This window comes from Cardiocondyla obscurior, linkage group LG14, assembly GCF_019399895.1.
Source record: "Cardiocondyla obscurior isolate alpha-2009 linkage group LG14, Cobs3.1, whole genome shotgun sequence".
Classification (NCBI taxonomy): Eukaryota; Metazoa; Arthropoda; class Insecta; order Hymenoptera; family Formicidae; genus Cardiocondyla; species Cardiocondyla obscurior.
In genome coordinates, this window is record NC_091877.1 from 3,757,781 (window position 1) to 3,775,359 (window position 17,579).

At 38.4% G+C, this 17,579-nt stretch overlaps 1 protein-coding gene and 1 pseudogene across 1 annotated transcript; one reads left to right on the forward strand and one right to left on the reverse strand.

The window, feature by feature from the left end:
* The first annotated feature begins 616 nt into the window (after positions 1-616).
* On the forward strand, positions 617-4,428 carry LOC139107964 (uncharacterized). Its single transcript, XM_070665887.1, has one exon. It carries the CDS (start codon positions 618-620, stop codon positions 2,541-2,543), a length of 1,926 nt encoding a protein of 641 aa, XP_070521988.1. The 5' UTR covers position 617; the 3' UTR covers positions 2,544-4,428.
* Positions 4,429-10,680: 6,252 nt separating this feature from the next.
* On the reverse strand, positions 10,681-13,071 carry LOC139108061 (uncharacterized; annotated as a pseudogene).
* Between the last annotated feature and the right edge of the window lie 4,508 nt (positions 13,072-17,579).

Sequence of the window (17,579 nt, forward strand, 5' to 3'; positions counted from 1 at the left end):
CCGACTCCGCCATATCCAGATTTACATCATCTTCTTCAACTTGTCTTACGATTCTTCTTCTCAGGCTTGGATGAGTTCTGATATTTGTAATAGCGAATTAAAATTAGCAATATCTGCTCTTAAAAAGAATTCTGCTCCCGGACTAGACAGATTCGATAACAAAATAATTTCTGCTCTTCCATCGTGCATTTATCCTGTTATACTTAACATATTTAATGGTATACTTAATTCAGAAAACATTCCAGATATGTGGAAAAAAGCCATTGTTATTTTCATACCTAAAGCGAATCGCTCAGGTGCCAGACCTATTGCCCTCCTGTCTTGCTTTCTCAAGCTGCTCGAAAGATGCATTTACAATAGACTCAGGTGGTTTCTTGAATCCTCCGACAGCTTGCCGGACGCACAGTTCGGCTTTCGCAGCTTTAGATCTTGCAATGATAACTTAGTTATCTTAACTAATCATATCAGATTATCGTTTATCAAAGGCTTGGAGACATTCTGCGTATTTCTGGATATCGAAGGCGCCTTCGACAACGTCCTTCCTAACTTAATTACTTGATGATCTTGAGGAATTGGGTATTCCTGCTAATATAAGAAAATTTATCTCTAATACTATTATGAACAGAACGGTTATATTTATTAAAAACGGTATTCAATCTAATTCTTTCCTTTCCAATAAAGGCACACCACAAGGTTCTATTCTTAGTCTACTTTTATTTAATATTTACATTAGCAAAATCTCAAGAGTTATTGATGTAAACACCAAGATTTTATTATACGCTGATGATGTCGTAATTTATTCATCTTGTAAAGATCCACGGATTGCTTCTAATTCCATTAATATATCACTTGCTAATATCTCTCAGATTTTACGAAACAAGGGTCTAACTCTGTCTTCCAAAAAATCGCAATTTATGCTATTTTCCAGAAAAAATAATCCATCTCATCTCCAACACACCGTATTTATTGACAATCATCCTCTCTCTCCATGCAACGTTGTTCGCTTTCTTGGTTTTCTTCTTGATCCTAAATTAACAGGTAAAAGTCACTTCGAATATGTTTTTCAGAAATGCTCGAAAATTAACAAAGTTATTTCTTCTTTAACATGCACATCTTGGGGAGCACATCCCAAAGCTCTCCTTACACTCTATAGATCAATGATCAGAAGTGTAATCGAATACGGTTGTCACATCTATCAATTTCGCAATAATATGACTGTTTTTAAGAAAATACAGCGTATACAATATAAAGCCATCCGCCTAGCTCTCGGCTATAGAATCTCTACACCTATTAATGTAATATTAGATAAAGCTAAAGAGTTGCCTCTCTCCATCAGGCTAAATTTCCTATCGCAGAAATATTTGTACAAGCTACTCTCATTAAATAACAACCCGGTCATTAATAGCGCATTAGATATTCAAAAGCACATGACTTCTTTTTCTCAAAGACGCAGAGCTGTTAGGGACATCCCTTTCTATTCCAAATTCTCCTCCCTTCAATATACAAAGAATTTCATTCATAACTCTGTTATTCCTCCCGCATTTTTCTATGATTATCAGTCGACACACTATCGGCCTCGTTTACTTCTTTTTCTTACAAACATTAATTCTAAAAATCTGGACATAAACGAGATTTTTAATACTGTCACTTCAGATCTCTCTAATGATGCTACTACATTTTATACTGACGGATCTAAAAATGATTATTTATCTGCTGTTGGAGCAGCCGTCTTTTCTCCTGAACTTAAGCTAAAGATCTCTCACAAATTGCCTCATTATACCTCAATATTTTCTGCAGAAGCATGGGCGATTTATCAGGCCCTTATAGCCGCTTTACAATTTAACTGTAAAAAAACAGTAATTTTTTCAGATTCAAGAAGTGTCCTAGACGTCATTACATCTAGATCCTCCAACAATCGCAATTATCTCATTCATCTTATCAGATACAAATGCTCCATAGCTCTCTCCAATGGACTTGAGATTACCTTCATGTGGGTCCCATCTCATGTCGGCATTCATGGCAATGAGATGGCAGATTCCCTGGCTTCTAACTCATACAAACACGGCTCTGTTCCTTCCTTTTTAATTCCGTATCCGGATCTCACTGCCAAGGCCAAACTGGAAGCATCGAATAGATCAGAAATATTTTTCTCAGACGCCGCATTAGAAAAAGGCTCCACTTTTTTTTCTTTATATCACAATACGTCTCCTAAACCTTGGTTTCATAATCTTCCACTTAATAGATCCATGGTTGTTATTATTAACAGACTGAGAAGCGGACACTATAATCTGAATCAAAGTTTATTCCGTATAAAACTTGCTACTTCTGATCGTTGCTCTTGTGATCTTGCTCCGCAAAACATTGATCATATCATATTCGATTGCCCTGTATTTGATTTGCATTTTTGTTATCTTCATCTTTTCATAGCCAAGACATCTCAAAGTTTTATTAAAAGATCTGTATCGTCTCTTCTATGTGACCCATGTGTTAAATTTTGCCGCTTATTAGTTTCTTTCTCGAAATCTATCGATGCTTTCATCTAAACACATGTCTCACTTTTAAATTTCCTTCTGCAAGTTTAACTCGATTACCTCGATTATCTCGATATGTCGAATTTCACGATTCTCACAGTTTCATCAGCAGCGCCGTCTATTGGTTAGAATTGGCCGTATTATTCCTGTGTGAGAAATAGGTTTGCCATCTTACAAAGAAGAAGAAGAAGGGTACCGCAACAAGATACATTCATCTTCTCTTCTAGAGAAAACTCGTCACACTCACGACTCATCAAACGCCTCGTGTTATCTGAAGTGGCTCAGATATTTGACCCGCTCGACTTCATCTCACCAGTAGTCATCCGAGCTAAGATGTTATTACAAGAGCTCTGGCTACTCAAAATCGGATGGGACGATCCATTACCAGCTCAGATCCTCACCCGATGGTTCACCATCAGAGAAGAATTTACTCAACTGGTCAAACTCTCAATTCCACGGTGGTTTAATACCTGGAGCGACTCAACGTGGAGTTGCATGGATTCTCTGATGCGTCTCAACTTGCCATAACAGCTGTCATTTATATTATTACAAACTCACCGTCTACAGGGCCCACTAGTGCATTTGGTTGCTCGAAAACAAAAGTTGCATCGCTCAAGAGACTCACTATCCCGAGACTAGAACTCACAGCAGTGCTGCTATTAGTGAGACTCATGAAATACGTTCAAGCCACAATCAACGTAAACGTAGCCTCATCTCACATGTGGACGGACTCAATGACAATACTCATATGAGTCAAATCACATGCATCTTGCTGGAAAGATTTCGTCCGGAACCTGGTGACATTAATTCAAGAACTTGCTCCTGACGCTCATTGGAGATATGTTCCCGGAACGGTTAATCCAGCCGATTGTGCATCAAGAGACATGACTGTCACTCAGCTTCATCAACACTCACTATGATGGACGGGACCGCCATGGATTGTGGAATCACCAGACTCATGGCCGGCTCAACCAGCGCTCTCAGGCAACGATAGCGAGATTGAAGCACGACCAGGAATTTCATTCATTGAAACGACTCAGCCTGATTATCAATGGACGTTAATCTACAGGTATTCATTACTCAACAAGTTGTTGAGAATAACAGCTTTCTGTTTCAAGCTTATCTCACAACTGAGACAAGCCTGTGTCTCGATTTCAGCTACATAATTCCACCTATCGAACTAAAGAAAGCGAGAAATTATTGGATCAGCGCAACTCGGAGTATTCACTTCTTGCACGAAATGTAGATTTTCCGTTCAAACTCAAGGTTGCCAACGACTTATGTACTCAATCGGCTCACCGCGTACATCGACTCAGAAGGACTTCTACGTGTAGGAGGACGTCTCGAAAATTTATCACTCCCACCAGACTCAAAACATACTACGATTCTACCGCGACATTCACCATTCACTCATTTTGTGATTGACTCAGCACACAGGAAGACATTTCATGGAGGATCACAACTCATCTTGGCACACATCAGACAATCATACTGGATAGTCGGCGGTCGAGCTCCTGTGAAATCATTCATACTCAGATGTGTTCGATGCGCCCGCGAAAGGGGGATCCGTGCTTATCAACTGATGGGCCAACTATCTCTCTCAAAGGTTAACCTTTCACGCCCCTTCACATATACAGGAGTCAACTACGCTGGCCCGTTCATCATCAAGTCTTGGCGAGGACGAGGTGCAAAAACTCACAAGGCGTGGATTTGCGTCTTCGTCTGTTTCACGACATCAGCCGTGCACCTCGAAGCCGTCAGCGATTACTCAACCGAAGGATTCATCGCCACTTACAGAAGATTCACCGCTAGAAGAGGCCTCGCAAATACTCTATACTCAGACTGTGGCACCAACTTCATGGGTGCTCTCTCTCCCCCCTCTCCCTCTCTTCTCTCTCTCCTCTCCCTCTCTTCTCTCTCTCCTCTCCCCCTCTCTTTCCCTCCCTCCCTCTCCCCTTTCCCCCTTTCCTCCTCTTCCTCTCCCCCCTCTCTCTCTCTCTCTAAATAATCGGGAAACCAGTAGAATTAAAAATTAATAAACAATATATATTCAAAATTACCTAAACATTTTCATTACACAAAATAAAATCTGAGGCAATGTTTAACGCAGGCAACGAGTTTTTTTGCTGTCTAGTTTCAAATTTATTTACACCTCACATGCTTTAAACACATGCGTCAGCACGTGTTATCTTTATTTATGCTTTCCTGTCTTCATGCGTGCTTAATCTCGCATGGAGACAAGAAAGGTGGTCGAGAAGAAATGAGCTTTTTGAAAGTCATGCTTGACTACGTTTAATATCACCTTTGTTCATTAATAAAAGAAGGAACAGCAGTTTGTTGTCTCGGCAATGCCTTGCCGTCAGTTCTGATCAAGCTCTCGCTTCGCAAGTGTCCTCGCGTCTCCGCGAATTTATATTTGTCAAGCGTTTAATAATTTATAATTTTATATCGCAACAATCGTTTCTGCGCGCAGCAGACCGCGTCACGCAGTGGCTTTATTGTAATTATAGGAAATCACGCGTCATGATTTCCAGTTGTGCATTTTATTGACATTAAATCTCGCAGACTCGTGTCTCATTTGCCAATATTTTGTGCCTGGGTTTTCAGTGAAGTTAATCAATCTAAACCCTGTCTTACTTTTCAACACCCCCTTCAAGCCTTTTTTTTTAGATATCCATGAGCAATTAATTCGAATAAATAAAAACTCAAAGTGTCGAACGTAAACGCTGGACTCAATATTATTTTACTTTGACGTGAACGCTCGAATAAAATATTTTGTGTAATCCGACCCATTTGCAAGCTGCGAGAACATTTACGGAAATCGCATCAAAGACCGGTTTAAGCCGACGCCGTTTTCCAATTTCTAAATCGGATCTCATTAAACTTTAAGTAAGATATTATAATTTAATCAAGCGAATCAATGCCATTCTTGAATTAAATATGTATTAAAACCGTCAGGCATTGAGACGTTGATTGGAAACGTAACCGACAAGATCGTTCCTCTATCTTCGCGCGAATTCTTTCATCCCAAACATTGGACTACGATTCCTGACAGGAAAAAAGTCAGTTAATTCCGATATCTCACCCGTAATGAAACATTAACGGTCCATAATCGTTGCCAGTAATTGACATTACAATTTTAAGTGGGTAAGTCGCTTACAAATTGCACACTTAATCGCGCCAATTTTCTGAGCAATGATAAATCGCTAATTTCTATTTATTTCTTCCAAATAGTATGGCGAAAAAAAACATAGAAGAGAAAAAAGAAAAAGGTTAGTGTTATGTCCTCGGACTCCACATCTCCTTTTTTCCGACACGCGATCAATAAATTAGATAAAAAGAGTAAACCGTGACTATTTGGTGACGAGAGAAAACTTCCAAGCTTCCAGAAGAAATAATTTTATACTCAGAAATCCTTATCGCCGGATGCTTAAATTAAACTTAGAACAATCATGCTATAGACGCCGACGGAAAGCTAAACAGAAAACTCTTCAAGGGACATTAAACTAATAGAGTCCCAAAACGATTTAGAATCAATATCGATCGCAGTTATACCGTGGATCCGAGATATAAGCAAATCAAAAGCGCGAAAGTCCTGTGATCGTAAGAATATGACACGCGGTCGGGTTCTATAAACAAACACGATCCGGTGATAACGAAAAGGGTCCCTCAACAATTTTTCTCTAATTGTTAATAATAATATTCTGGAAGGTTGGAAGGGGGAAGCCATGTGGGCGGTGCCTGGTATGAACAAATTTTTCTCTCAGGCCAATAGATATCGGGAACTTCTCACCACGAATTAGAAACTTAAGGGTGAAAAACTAGAGCCTAAGAAAATCAGAGAAGGGATGAGATGCGAGTGATCAATAATTAAGAAAAAGGAAAAGTGGAGGGACACGGCTGGCAAATAAGAACATTGACTTTTTAAAAAAAATGAAAATCCGGCGCTAGTCCTCCCCTTTTCCAAGGTTATAAAACCGCGTGTTTTGGCGGGACTCTCTCTTATTCTGTCTCTGAATCAAATTGAAGTTATAATTGCAGCTGAGCTAAACCGAGAACAATCTTTGTATGAATTGTGAGTGCGTGAAGCAAGAGCTCAAGAAACAACAAAAAAAGAGTCACCGACGAGGATTCGTTTGAGATGACCAAAGGTTTACTCGAGATCTACAAGTAGTAAGTCTCAATTTCAATTATTATTCCTTTTCTTTATCTCCGCAAAAGATTCTACTAAAGAGCATGCCAATCAACCTCAAAGTGAGTAAAGTGAGAGATGGGAGGGTGCCGTACGCGTCTCGAGATTTTGGAGTCTTCCTGTAGTTTTCTAATTTTTCTGGTGATCAGATCCGAGTGATTGGTCTCCTCATGCACACGGTTCCGATAAGTAGCCAATTCCTGATGACTATCGGCAACTCAAACTTGAGAGAGCCTTCCTTCGATCTTGGAAACCGTGAAGAGTTTGGAAGAGCGAATGGAGAGACCCGAGAGAGAGAGAGAGAGAGAGAGAGAGAGAATGTGACGTGATGCCCTCCTCATTTTTCTAGTCATTTTTTACTTTTAAATCCCATTTTTTAGTGGGGTCATCAAAATTGCGGACTATTAAGAAAAGTCGGGCCCGCCGTAATCGCCAAATAAGAAGTTTAAGACAGCTTGTCCAGACTTTCTTCGTACAATACTTATTCGCGGCGGCGCCAGGGAAGATAACATCCGACCCTCCCCGAAGAGAGAAGAGCGGTCGTGGTCTCCTCCACCACCCGCTCACCTAAATTTACCGGCTCCGGAAGAGACCGCGTAAGACCAAAATCTCCCTTTGCAACCAGCCCGACATTCGAGTCCGTCGCTCTCAAATGTCTCCGCAAGCGGATCCGAGCCTGAGTCGGAGCGGTTCCGCCCTACTTCTCCCTCCTATATTCTTGACATCTCTTTAAATTCCGACGACCATTTTTCTAGAGCTGCTCCTAGAGCATGCTCCTCTCCTATCCCATCACCGATACCATATCCTGGGGAACCTGAGGAGGTCGGTTCCTTTGCTGAGGACGAAACCGTCTCTTGGCAAGAACCCGACAGCCCGGAACCTTCCCCTTCCCCCGCCCCAAGTGTGGAGTTTTTCGGGGAGCATGAGAAACCGAGAGCGGTCGTTGATCCTCTCCTCGAGCTCTTCCGGAGGACCTGCACTCCGTGGAAGGATCTTGTCCCAGAAAGAGCCTTTACCATAGGCCCTGACTATTTTGATCCTGAGGAGATCAGGAAAGAGGCCAGTGGGGCGTCTCCTGATCAAAACATTCTTATTTTTTATCCCAGGGTGGAACTCCCCTTTCTTGCCCCGATCAGGCTCATCGACCGGGTGTTCCCGAGATTGACAGCCCGGATCTCCGAAATCATAGAAATAGATCTTGAATAAACATATATTTATATAATCTCACAGCCTCTTCTATACACACTTCACAATCTCACATTTATACACACTCATTAACAAATTGTCTTATTTATTTTTATAATTACATTTTTTTTTATTATGTACTCATTAGTTGATAAATTTATCTTTTTCAAAAATTAAAATGTTTAATTTTTTTAAATTTTTTATTTTTGTTTTTATTCTTTTTGTATTAATTAGTCGATAATAAATGTTTTGTGTTAAAGACGAAAACTTAATCTTTAAATTTCTAAAATAATCCCTCAATCCATTGTGTGCAAAAAATCACCTCTGGTTTTGTCCCAGGGAATAAGAATTAAATTTCTTTCTTTAAAAAGAACTGAAATAACGCGCTAACTCCATCTCGCAATTAACTTGAACCCATTCCTAGCGCGTTTACGCGTGGCACTTCAAAGCACGTGCCACGTAAGGATCAGTAGTTACGTCACTCTCCAAAATCTTTTCCTCCTCTCTACTTGCTCTCGAGTCTTTTCCTAAGCTACCGAGAAGTGGTAAACAACCTTTAAAAATACTTCCATTCCTGACGTAACACTAGAATAGCTCACATTAAGCAGCAAGCCGTCGAGTTATTCACCGTTTTGGCAGAAAAAAAGAAAATTTACCCACGCGGATCGAGAGCCGCAACTCTCCAGCGGAAAAACCGTGAATTTTTAACATTTCCAAGCCGGGAATCTTTTTTCCCATTGTTTTATATATTCTTTTGAATAAATAGTTGATAATTTATCTTGTTTACTAGATACTTTTACACAAGCAATAGTAAATAAAATTAAATAAAAACCTGAAATTGTAAGTTGACGTGACGAAATATGAAAGGATAATACGTCGATATGTGACAGACGTTGCAGAGAAAAAAAAAATTGATTGGAGGTGACTGTACGGCATTTCTTTTTAAATTGATGTGTATATCCTCGAGTTATCAAAGCTCGAGACAGCGGCAACTTCCGATTTGCGTGCGTTTAGCTGTCGGCAACGTACGACAGCATTTCGACGAACAATATAGAAGGTAGTTTTAACTTGTTTAACAAAGAGAATCGTAGATTCATCTGTTTTAATGTAAAAAAGAAAACGCTAACTTTGATGCGACAATTGACATTATTCGTGATTTAAAATTCGTTGCAAGTTTTACCGTTGTCTCTTTGAAGTGCAATTTTTCTTATGTGTCTTCGATTTATTTATAATCACTTCTTGTATCGTGGTTTATTCTGACTAAAGTCGACAAAATAACGTTTTAAATTACTCATCGGTTTTCCGAAATCCCTTTGAACTATACATTTCACGAGGGAAATAACGCACATGAAAAAATTACATCAAGGCAACATCAGTACAGAATGAAATATTTTAATAATAATTTCGATTTCTAAGACAGAATGTGAAAAATCGTTTACTGTCTTGGCGCAGTTAAATGTAAGTTTGTCGTACTGACTACATCGAAAAAGTTGGCAAAGTTATAGTGTGTATAAAGTTATCTAAAAAAAAATTTTTTTCTTTTAAATTACTTTTAATTACCAAAGGAATAAAAATACTTGAAGTTTTTTTATCTTTAATCAACTAGATGTTTGAACTTTCTAGTGTCTTGAGAAATAAAATTTTTTTAAGTGAAAAATATTTGCCATTTCTTTGAGTTATTTAATGTGAATATTACAAGATAGTTAACGAGAAACTTAAAATGATTGAAAAGGAATTGAAAGCATATCGTACATATAAGCGCTGTATTCAGATTTTAATTAATATTTGTGGTTGTACGTATATGCCGACAAAATTCAACAAACTTTCGTACTTTTGGTCAATTTTAGTAATGATTCTCATGATGTCATTTGTGATTTTGGATTTGAAGGTGTGCTATAAATTAATACATGACTTGGTAATGCTGCTGCACGTTTTTACACTAGGAATATCTTTGTTTAGCTCCACTCTAAAGGTATATATAAAAAAAGAATTTACATTTTTTATTACATAAAAAAAAGTAAAAAAATATTTTATAATTATTATATGTATATTTTAATATACTATATTAACAAGGAAGGTTAGGCAGCCCGGAAATTCAAAAAAATATGAAACTTTGTGTGCATGTAGAGTAGTTCATCCGTAACACAAAACTATTTTTTGTTTGTGCTAAATTTCACTTTGATGGGATGAAACCACCCCTTACAAATAGAAGGGTTATTTGCTTTTTTCGATATAACTCGAAAACTATTTAAAATATCAAAAAAAGTTTTATACAAAAGTTTTACAGTAAAAACAACTATATTTTACTGCAGTAACAGAATTAAATAAAAAAATTTTTTTAACAAAATTGTTTATAAAATTACAAAAAAATTTTTTTATTTTATTATTGCAGTTAAACGGAGGTGTTTCTACCATAAAACTTTTGTATAAAACTTTTTTTGATATCTTCAATAGTTTCCGAGTTGTATGGAGGAAAGTGAAAAACCTCTACATATGAAAATACTTTATTTCCGTAAGAATTATTTTTAAACCGCAGCTAAAAATTTTTTTATTTATTTGTTACTCTATATGCGCAAAGCTTCTCATTATAAAAACAAAAATTTAATCAAGGTAATACGCTCAATAATAATAATAAGATTTCCATCAAAAAAAGTCAGAGAATCTTTAAATATTCAACATTGTGAAACTTTGTGTGCAATAATTTATTTTTAATATAAAACTTTTTTGTTCGTGCTTCAATTCGAGTGACTGATTATGAAATTGAAAGTAAATGTGAACTTTGCGCGATCTGTCGAATGACGAGAAATAACAATAAAAATGAAACGGAGTCAGGTTGTGTCGATAGCCTTGTCAAACTTTCCGATTAACTTGATGCGGATGTTTCTGTTTCTTGACTCTTAAAATATTAATAAGGAAATTTGTATAAAAGTGTAGCAATATTTGAATTATAATTTCTATAAATTTGCATTGTTTTTCATTTATTTAAACAGATTATTTGTACGTACTTAAAACGTTTACATTCACTGTTTGTACATACGTTTCATAATTATACATTGTAAGAAATGTTCAAGTGTAAAACGGTAGATATGCTAAAAATTACGGATTATAATTAGTACAATAATGGTATTCTTCATAAAAATGTTTCAAACAGAAATATTCACCACACCATGCACAGCGTATAAAAACATCTATTCCACAAATTTTACATTTAGGTATATGTTTTTCATTTTTAAAGTAACAGAAATCCACTAGATTTTGAAATTCTCTAGGATACGTTTCAACATATCCGCTTTTAAACCAAGCATATTAAAAAAAGTTTTTGAACCTACATGAAGAAAGCTGATGTATTTGTGATTGCAATTATATTATTTTATTACGGGAATGCAAATTGACATCTCTCTCTTGGAAAATTACATTAGCTGAAAATGTGCGTATAAAATTTTTCCAAATCCGGAATCCAAACACATCTAAAGGTTGAATCATACCCGTCGTCTTTTTTAGAATGGTTGCAAATTGTACTTCTTTTTCTTTTGGAATCAATTGCTGTAACTGGCTTGGACAGTGTCCCGTCCACGAGTCAAGTAGTAGCATGCTTTTACGACCAGTATTCGGTAGGTACACTTCGCTTAACCAAGTTTTAAAGTGTTCAGATGTAAGTTTCCCTGATTTCGATGCTTGAATATAGATGTTAACTGGACGGAAAAGAGATTCTTCCACTCTTGAACCAAATGTTCCAGTGGATTCCTTTAAAACCAAGTATAATGGTGAAAGAAGATTTTTACTTGCTGAAATAATCGGCATTATAGTGTAACTGTGTGTCGTAGCAGATACCGATTGAACCGTTGCTTCAATTGTTTTCATTTCTATTTTTGCTAATGTTCGCCCAGAATGTATTTCAAGGTTGAAGCCACTCTCATCTGCGTTATAAATTTCTTCAACTCCAATAACTGGAATGCTAGATTTTACGTTTGAAATAAACGATTCTGCAATATCTCGTAGAATTTCTATACTTTCAAGCGTAACTCGCATCTTGAATGTTGTTATCTTACGGGAAACAATCCTATGTACATTCTTAAATTTCCAAATCCACTATTTACTTGCCTTAAATTCAGGTAAATCCACTTGATCCTTTGCTTCCAAGGCCCATAATCTTAAATTCATATCATGTATAATAGTTTTTCTATCACAAGCTTCTTCAAACTTTTGCAGTATATATTCCGTTATAAATGCAAATTTGTCTGCATTTGTTCCACCTTTCTCTATACCTATTTCCCATCTATGTAGCTGTTGTAACGATTTAATTTTGCGAAAACGGTTTTATACACTACTTAAAGTTCAACGTGTCTTTTTTCCGCTTTTTCAAAATTCAATAGCTTGTCTTTTGTAATGAAAACCGATTGTTTTACCTTCATCATCATGCATCAATGCATTCTTCAGATTTAAATGTGCCTTCTTCTCTTTCTGCTGGTGTAATATACTCTACAACTTGTACATCGTGCGGTTCTGATGGATCAGCGAAATCAAGCATGTAATCATGTTCAAATGATGATATTGAACGTGTATCTTGACATTTTTGTATAATGTCACGAATTTCATGATGTACTTCAATTTCAAATGAAGTTAATGGTGTTTGTGTGATACTTGCAATTTGAAATGTTGTTGCTAACATATTAATTACGTTTGCAATATTGAATGATGTCATATTAAAGAAAATTTTATCCAGCAAAGATCACAAACTTTTCAATATAATAATGACAGATAGCTGTCTTAAGTGAAACTGGGAATAATATTTCCGACATATTTATACATATCAAGAGACGCAATAAAACTCATTTTTATTAAATAACTTGATATCATTTTTGTTTGCAATAATGTAATATTGTGTTATTCATGTGATAAATAAAAGAGTGAAAACATCCGCATCAAGTTAATCGGAAAGTTTGACAAGGCTATCGACACAACCTGACTCCGTTTCATTTTTATTGTTATTTCTCGTCATTCGACAGATCGCGCAAAGTTCACATTTACTTTCAATTTCATAATCAGTCACTCGAATTGAAGCACGAACAAAAAAGTTTTATATTAAAAATGAATTATTGCACACAAAGTTTCACAATGTTGAATATTTAAAGATTCTCTGACTTTTTTTGATGGAAATCTTATTATTATTATTGAGCGTATTACCTTGATTAAATTTTTGTTTTTATAATGAGAAGCTTTGCGCATATAGAGTAACAAATAAATAAAAAAATTTTTAGCTGCGGTTTAAAAATAATTCTTACGGAAATAAAGTATTTTCATATGTAGAGGTTTTTCACTTTCCTCCATACAACTCGGAAACTATTGAAGATATCAAAAAAAGTTTTATACAAAAGTTTTATGGTAGAAACACCTCCGTTTAACTGCAATAATAAAATAAAAAAAAAAATTTTTTTTTTGTAATTTTATAAACAATTTTGTTAAAAAAATTTTTTTATTTAATTCTGTTACTGCAGTAAAATATAGTTGTTTTTACTGTAAAACTTTTGTATAAAACTTTTTTTGATATTTTAAATAGTTTTCGAGTTATATCGAAAAAAGCAAATAACCCTTCTATTTGTAAGGGGTGGTTTCATCCCATCAAAGTGAAATTTAGCACAAACAAAAAATAGTTTTGTGTTACGGATGAACTACTCTACATGCACACAAAGTTTCATATTTTTTTGAATTTCCGGGCTGCCTAACCTTCCTTGTAAGATATACAATTCGAGCTTTATTCTGATAATTATGTTCCGTTGTCTCGTCCGGATTTAATACTGTGTAGTCGTGCTCGTGCACGCCGTCTGATAACACTGTTTAAAGCCTAAATCAAGAAACGCGCGCTGTGCCGCCGCCACCAGCGCAACGCCACATGCGCGCCGCCATATGCGCTCTACCACTTGCGCGCTTCCGGCGACCATAAACCTCATTAGTTCAAAGAAAAGGGGGCAAATCGCTCTGATTCTGGGAGGGAACAAAATACTAAGAAAGAGAGGGAAGCCTCCGGACGAGACAACGGACATAATTAAGATCGAACTTCACTTCAGGTAAGTTCGTTCAATCTATCAATTATGTTCCGTTGTCTCGTCCGGATTTAATACTGTGTAGCTGTTTAAAGCGCGATTTGCCCCAAAACACTGCCAAGGAGAGGAAGAGAAAATAAAAATAAAATAGACATATGACTGGAACGTATAATTAATGAAGAGATTATATCTCTTAACTACCCTGAGGTAGTGAATCAAAAACTAAATAACTCTTAAACAGAGAAGAAGAACCCTGACTGTTATAACAATAACTAAGACTACGCAAATGCACAATGCCAAACAGAGATAAAACTAAAATAAAATCAAAATAACGCTAAGCCATCAGCTGGCAAATAATCGGGGAGGAGAATTTAAACCGCGAGTAACTTCTTTACTCTAGCCCAAGGCTAAAAAAGGAATAAAATAAAATTAATGCAATGGTCCAAGAAGCAAAACCAAAAATTAAAAAAGAGAAAGAAAATGATCATAAACTTAAAAGCAAAAGTCAAATTCGTCCTCCCCTTACACGAAAAATCACAAAAAAGGAAAAAAAAGAAAGAACTTTTTAGGACTGAAGTATGGCCTGACTAAACGCTTCCGGGTCTATAACGGGCCTATTGTAAAATCTGGCGAACACGCGAGATCTTTCCGACCAGCCCGCCGCCCGCTTGATCGCGTCAATAGTAACACCTCTTCTTGCCGCGCACGAGGTCGAAGCATGGCGAGTGCTGTGAGCCGTGAAAATAGCAGTGTCCACACCGCAATCGGCCAGACACTGGCGAATCTACCGGCTCACAGTCTGCACTGACACCGGTCGAAAAGGTCTCTTACAAGAAATGAAAAAAGCATCACAACTCTCAGGCCGCAGATCTCTGGTACTATCTAAATATGCCTCCACCAGTCGATAGATGCAAAGCTCCTGATGAGCCTCAAAACGGGAGAAGCAAAAAGAGGGCTGAGACCGACCTGGAGCCGATGTTTTCAAGCGGTTCGGAAAGCGTATCGTTAACTTAGATTCAAAAGATATTTGTGATAATCTGAAACTTGTTAAGGTTTGGACGCGCTGACCCGTGGCCAGAGCCAGAAGGAGCACCAGTTTCTTTACGAGGGTTTCCCGGGGAACGTCCTCATAGGGCAAAATTAACGCGAGTTTCGAGATTACCGGCGCCGGGTCCCAGACAAGATCGTACTTCGGTTGCGGAGGTTTGAGGACCGCGACACCCTTACAAAAACGTTTAATCGCGGGGTGTTGTCCTATTTCATTCAGCGATATCAAAGATATAGCTGATCTCATTGAGTTGAGAGACGAATAAGAAGTCGAATCTTTAAGATGTATTGCCAAAAAATCTAGCAGCTGAGGCACTGAAGGTGAAAAAGGCGAAATGCTGCGATGTTTACAGAAGTCCTACCACAGTCGGAGCGGGCGAGCATATTGAGCTATGGTAGCGTTGGAGAGCGAGGCGAGCATCGTTGGAATCGCAGAGGGAGGAATCAGGCGACTCTCAAACGCCTCCCTGATACACTCCCGACCGCCAGGGAAAGCGATCTCCAGTTCGGATGGCAGGACCTGAAAGGAGAAGAGAGTAAAAATTTATTAGGGGGTAGCATCAAAGGCGGGGCTACCAAAAAACGTTGAAACAAGGGGAACCAAGCTTGCGAGGGCCACCAAGGGACCACAAGAGTTCCCCTTGCCCTGTCGTCTACGATTTTTCTAAGAACTCGCGCCAGAAGGATAAACGGGGGGAATGCATAGAAATTCAAGTCAGCCCATGAAAGGGTGAAAGCGTCCACTGTGACTGAACCCGGATCTGGGAACCAGGAAACGTACGCCTCACACTTAGTATTAACTAATGAGGCGAATAAATCTATAGCAAAGAGACCAAAAACTTCATTCACCTGTCGGAAAGTCCCGCGGGATAAAGACCATTCAGTATCCGGATCTGTAATTCTAGATTCAGCATCTGCAATCCGATTATCTAATAAAGAAATATAGGATGCGAAGACAAAGATATTACGCTCCTCACACCACTGCCAGATCTGTCGCGAGATTGCAGAAAGATGCGGGTATTGAATGGATCCGAATTTATTAATATAGGCTAACGCCGTAGTATTGTCAACGCGGAGGAGAATATTACAGTCGCGAAGATCCGAGGCGAAGCAGCGAATGGCATTGAATGCAGCCTTCAGTTCTAACGCATTAATATAAAGAGATTTATCCGCGCTAGACCACCAGCCATGCGTACGGGAGGTACCCGACGCAGCTCCCCAGCCGATCAAAGACGCGTCCGAAAAAATTTCCCGACAGAAATCTCCCGAGCGAATTAAATTAGCGAGATCCGGGTTCGCTAGAGTTTTGCGCCACCAAGAGAAATCTTCCTTTAGATGTGACGGGATCTCCATAACGCGGAAAAATTAAGATCGAGCCGGTTGAGAGCTAGGAATTTTTCCCGTTTAAAGGCCTTAGTATACAGCAAGCCATACTGAACTGCCGGACAAATTGAAATAAGCGAACCAATCATGCTCGCAAAGTCCCTTATGAAACATATAGATTTTCTAGCCATTTCCGAAACTAAATTTAAAAGTTTTTCCTGACGGAGCGTGGGGATCGAAACCGACTGCTTGTTGGAATCAAAAATAAAGCCTAAAAACTTTGACCTAGTTGAAATCTCTAATTGAGACTTAGAGAAGTTTGTCAAAAAACCCAAGGAGAGGAGGAGATTAATAGAAGCAGTTACATTAGCTTTACATTCCGCGTAAGATACACCAATAAATAAGAAGTCATCCAAATAAGAAACTGAATGAAAGCCCTTCTGACGCAAAAATGCAAAGATGGGGCGCATAATCTTAGAAAAAATTAATGGGGCTGTCGACAAACCAAAGGGCAATACATTATATTCATAAATAACTCCCATGAACTGAAAACGAAGATATTTTTTATGCTCCTCCTCTATCGGGACATGAAGATAAGCATCCTCTAAGTCTAATGTGGCCATAAAAAAATTCGGCAATATAAGGCGAATGACCGTACGCCAATCCTTTAACTTAAAATGCGGCGGACTGAGGAAAGTATTTAAGTCGCGTAAATTCAAAATAAAGCGTTTTCCGCCCGACGACTTGTCAATAAGAAAAAAGCTAGATAAGAACTGGTCCTGTCTAAAATTCGCACGCCTAATAGCATTCTTACGGAGAAGACGCTCGATTTCAAGACGGCAGGAAAGCTGATCCGGCTTCGAAAGCTCACACTGGCATAGAACGGGTCTCGGGGGAGGAGGGGCCAAGAATGGCAAGCGGTAGCTCTGTACCGCCTGTAGTACCACAGGGTCGCTGGTAACCTCGCGCCATTTGTCCAAAAAATACCGGAGACGTCCGGGAAATACCTCCTCTAGCGAGTGCGTCGAGACCGGGACGGAGAGCGACGGTTCTGGCGGCTCCTGTAGTATGAGGCTCCTGACGTGCGAGCCGCCGGTTGGCGAGCAAGAGCCCTCCTGTTTCCCGCAAAACGGGATCTTTGCGCTGTGGGCTGCGCCGTGCGCTGCGACGTTTGGTTCCTGGACGTCTGAAGCTGTCACAAAGGTTGCCTAAGAGGCTGTTGAGTCTTTGCCCCCGGCTGAAGCGACGGTTTAGTAACCT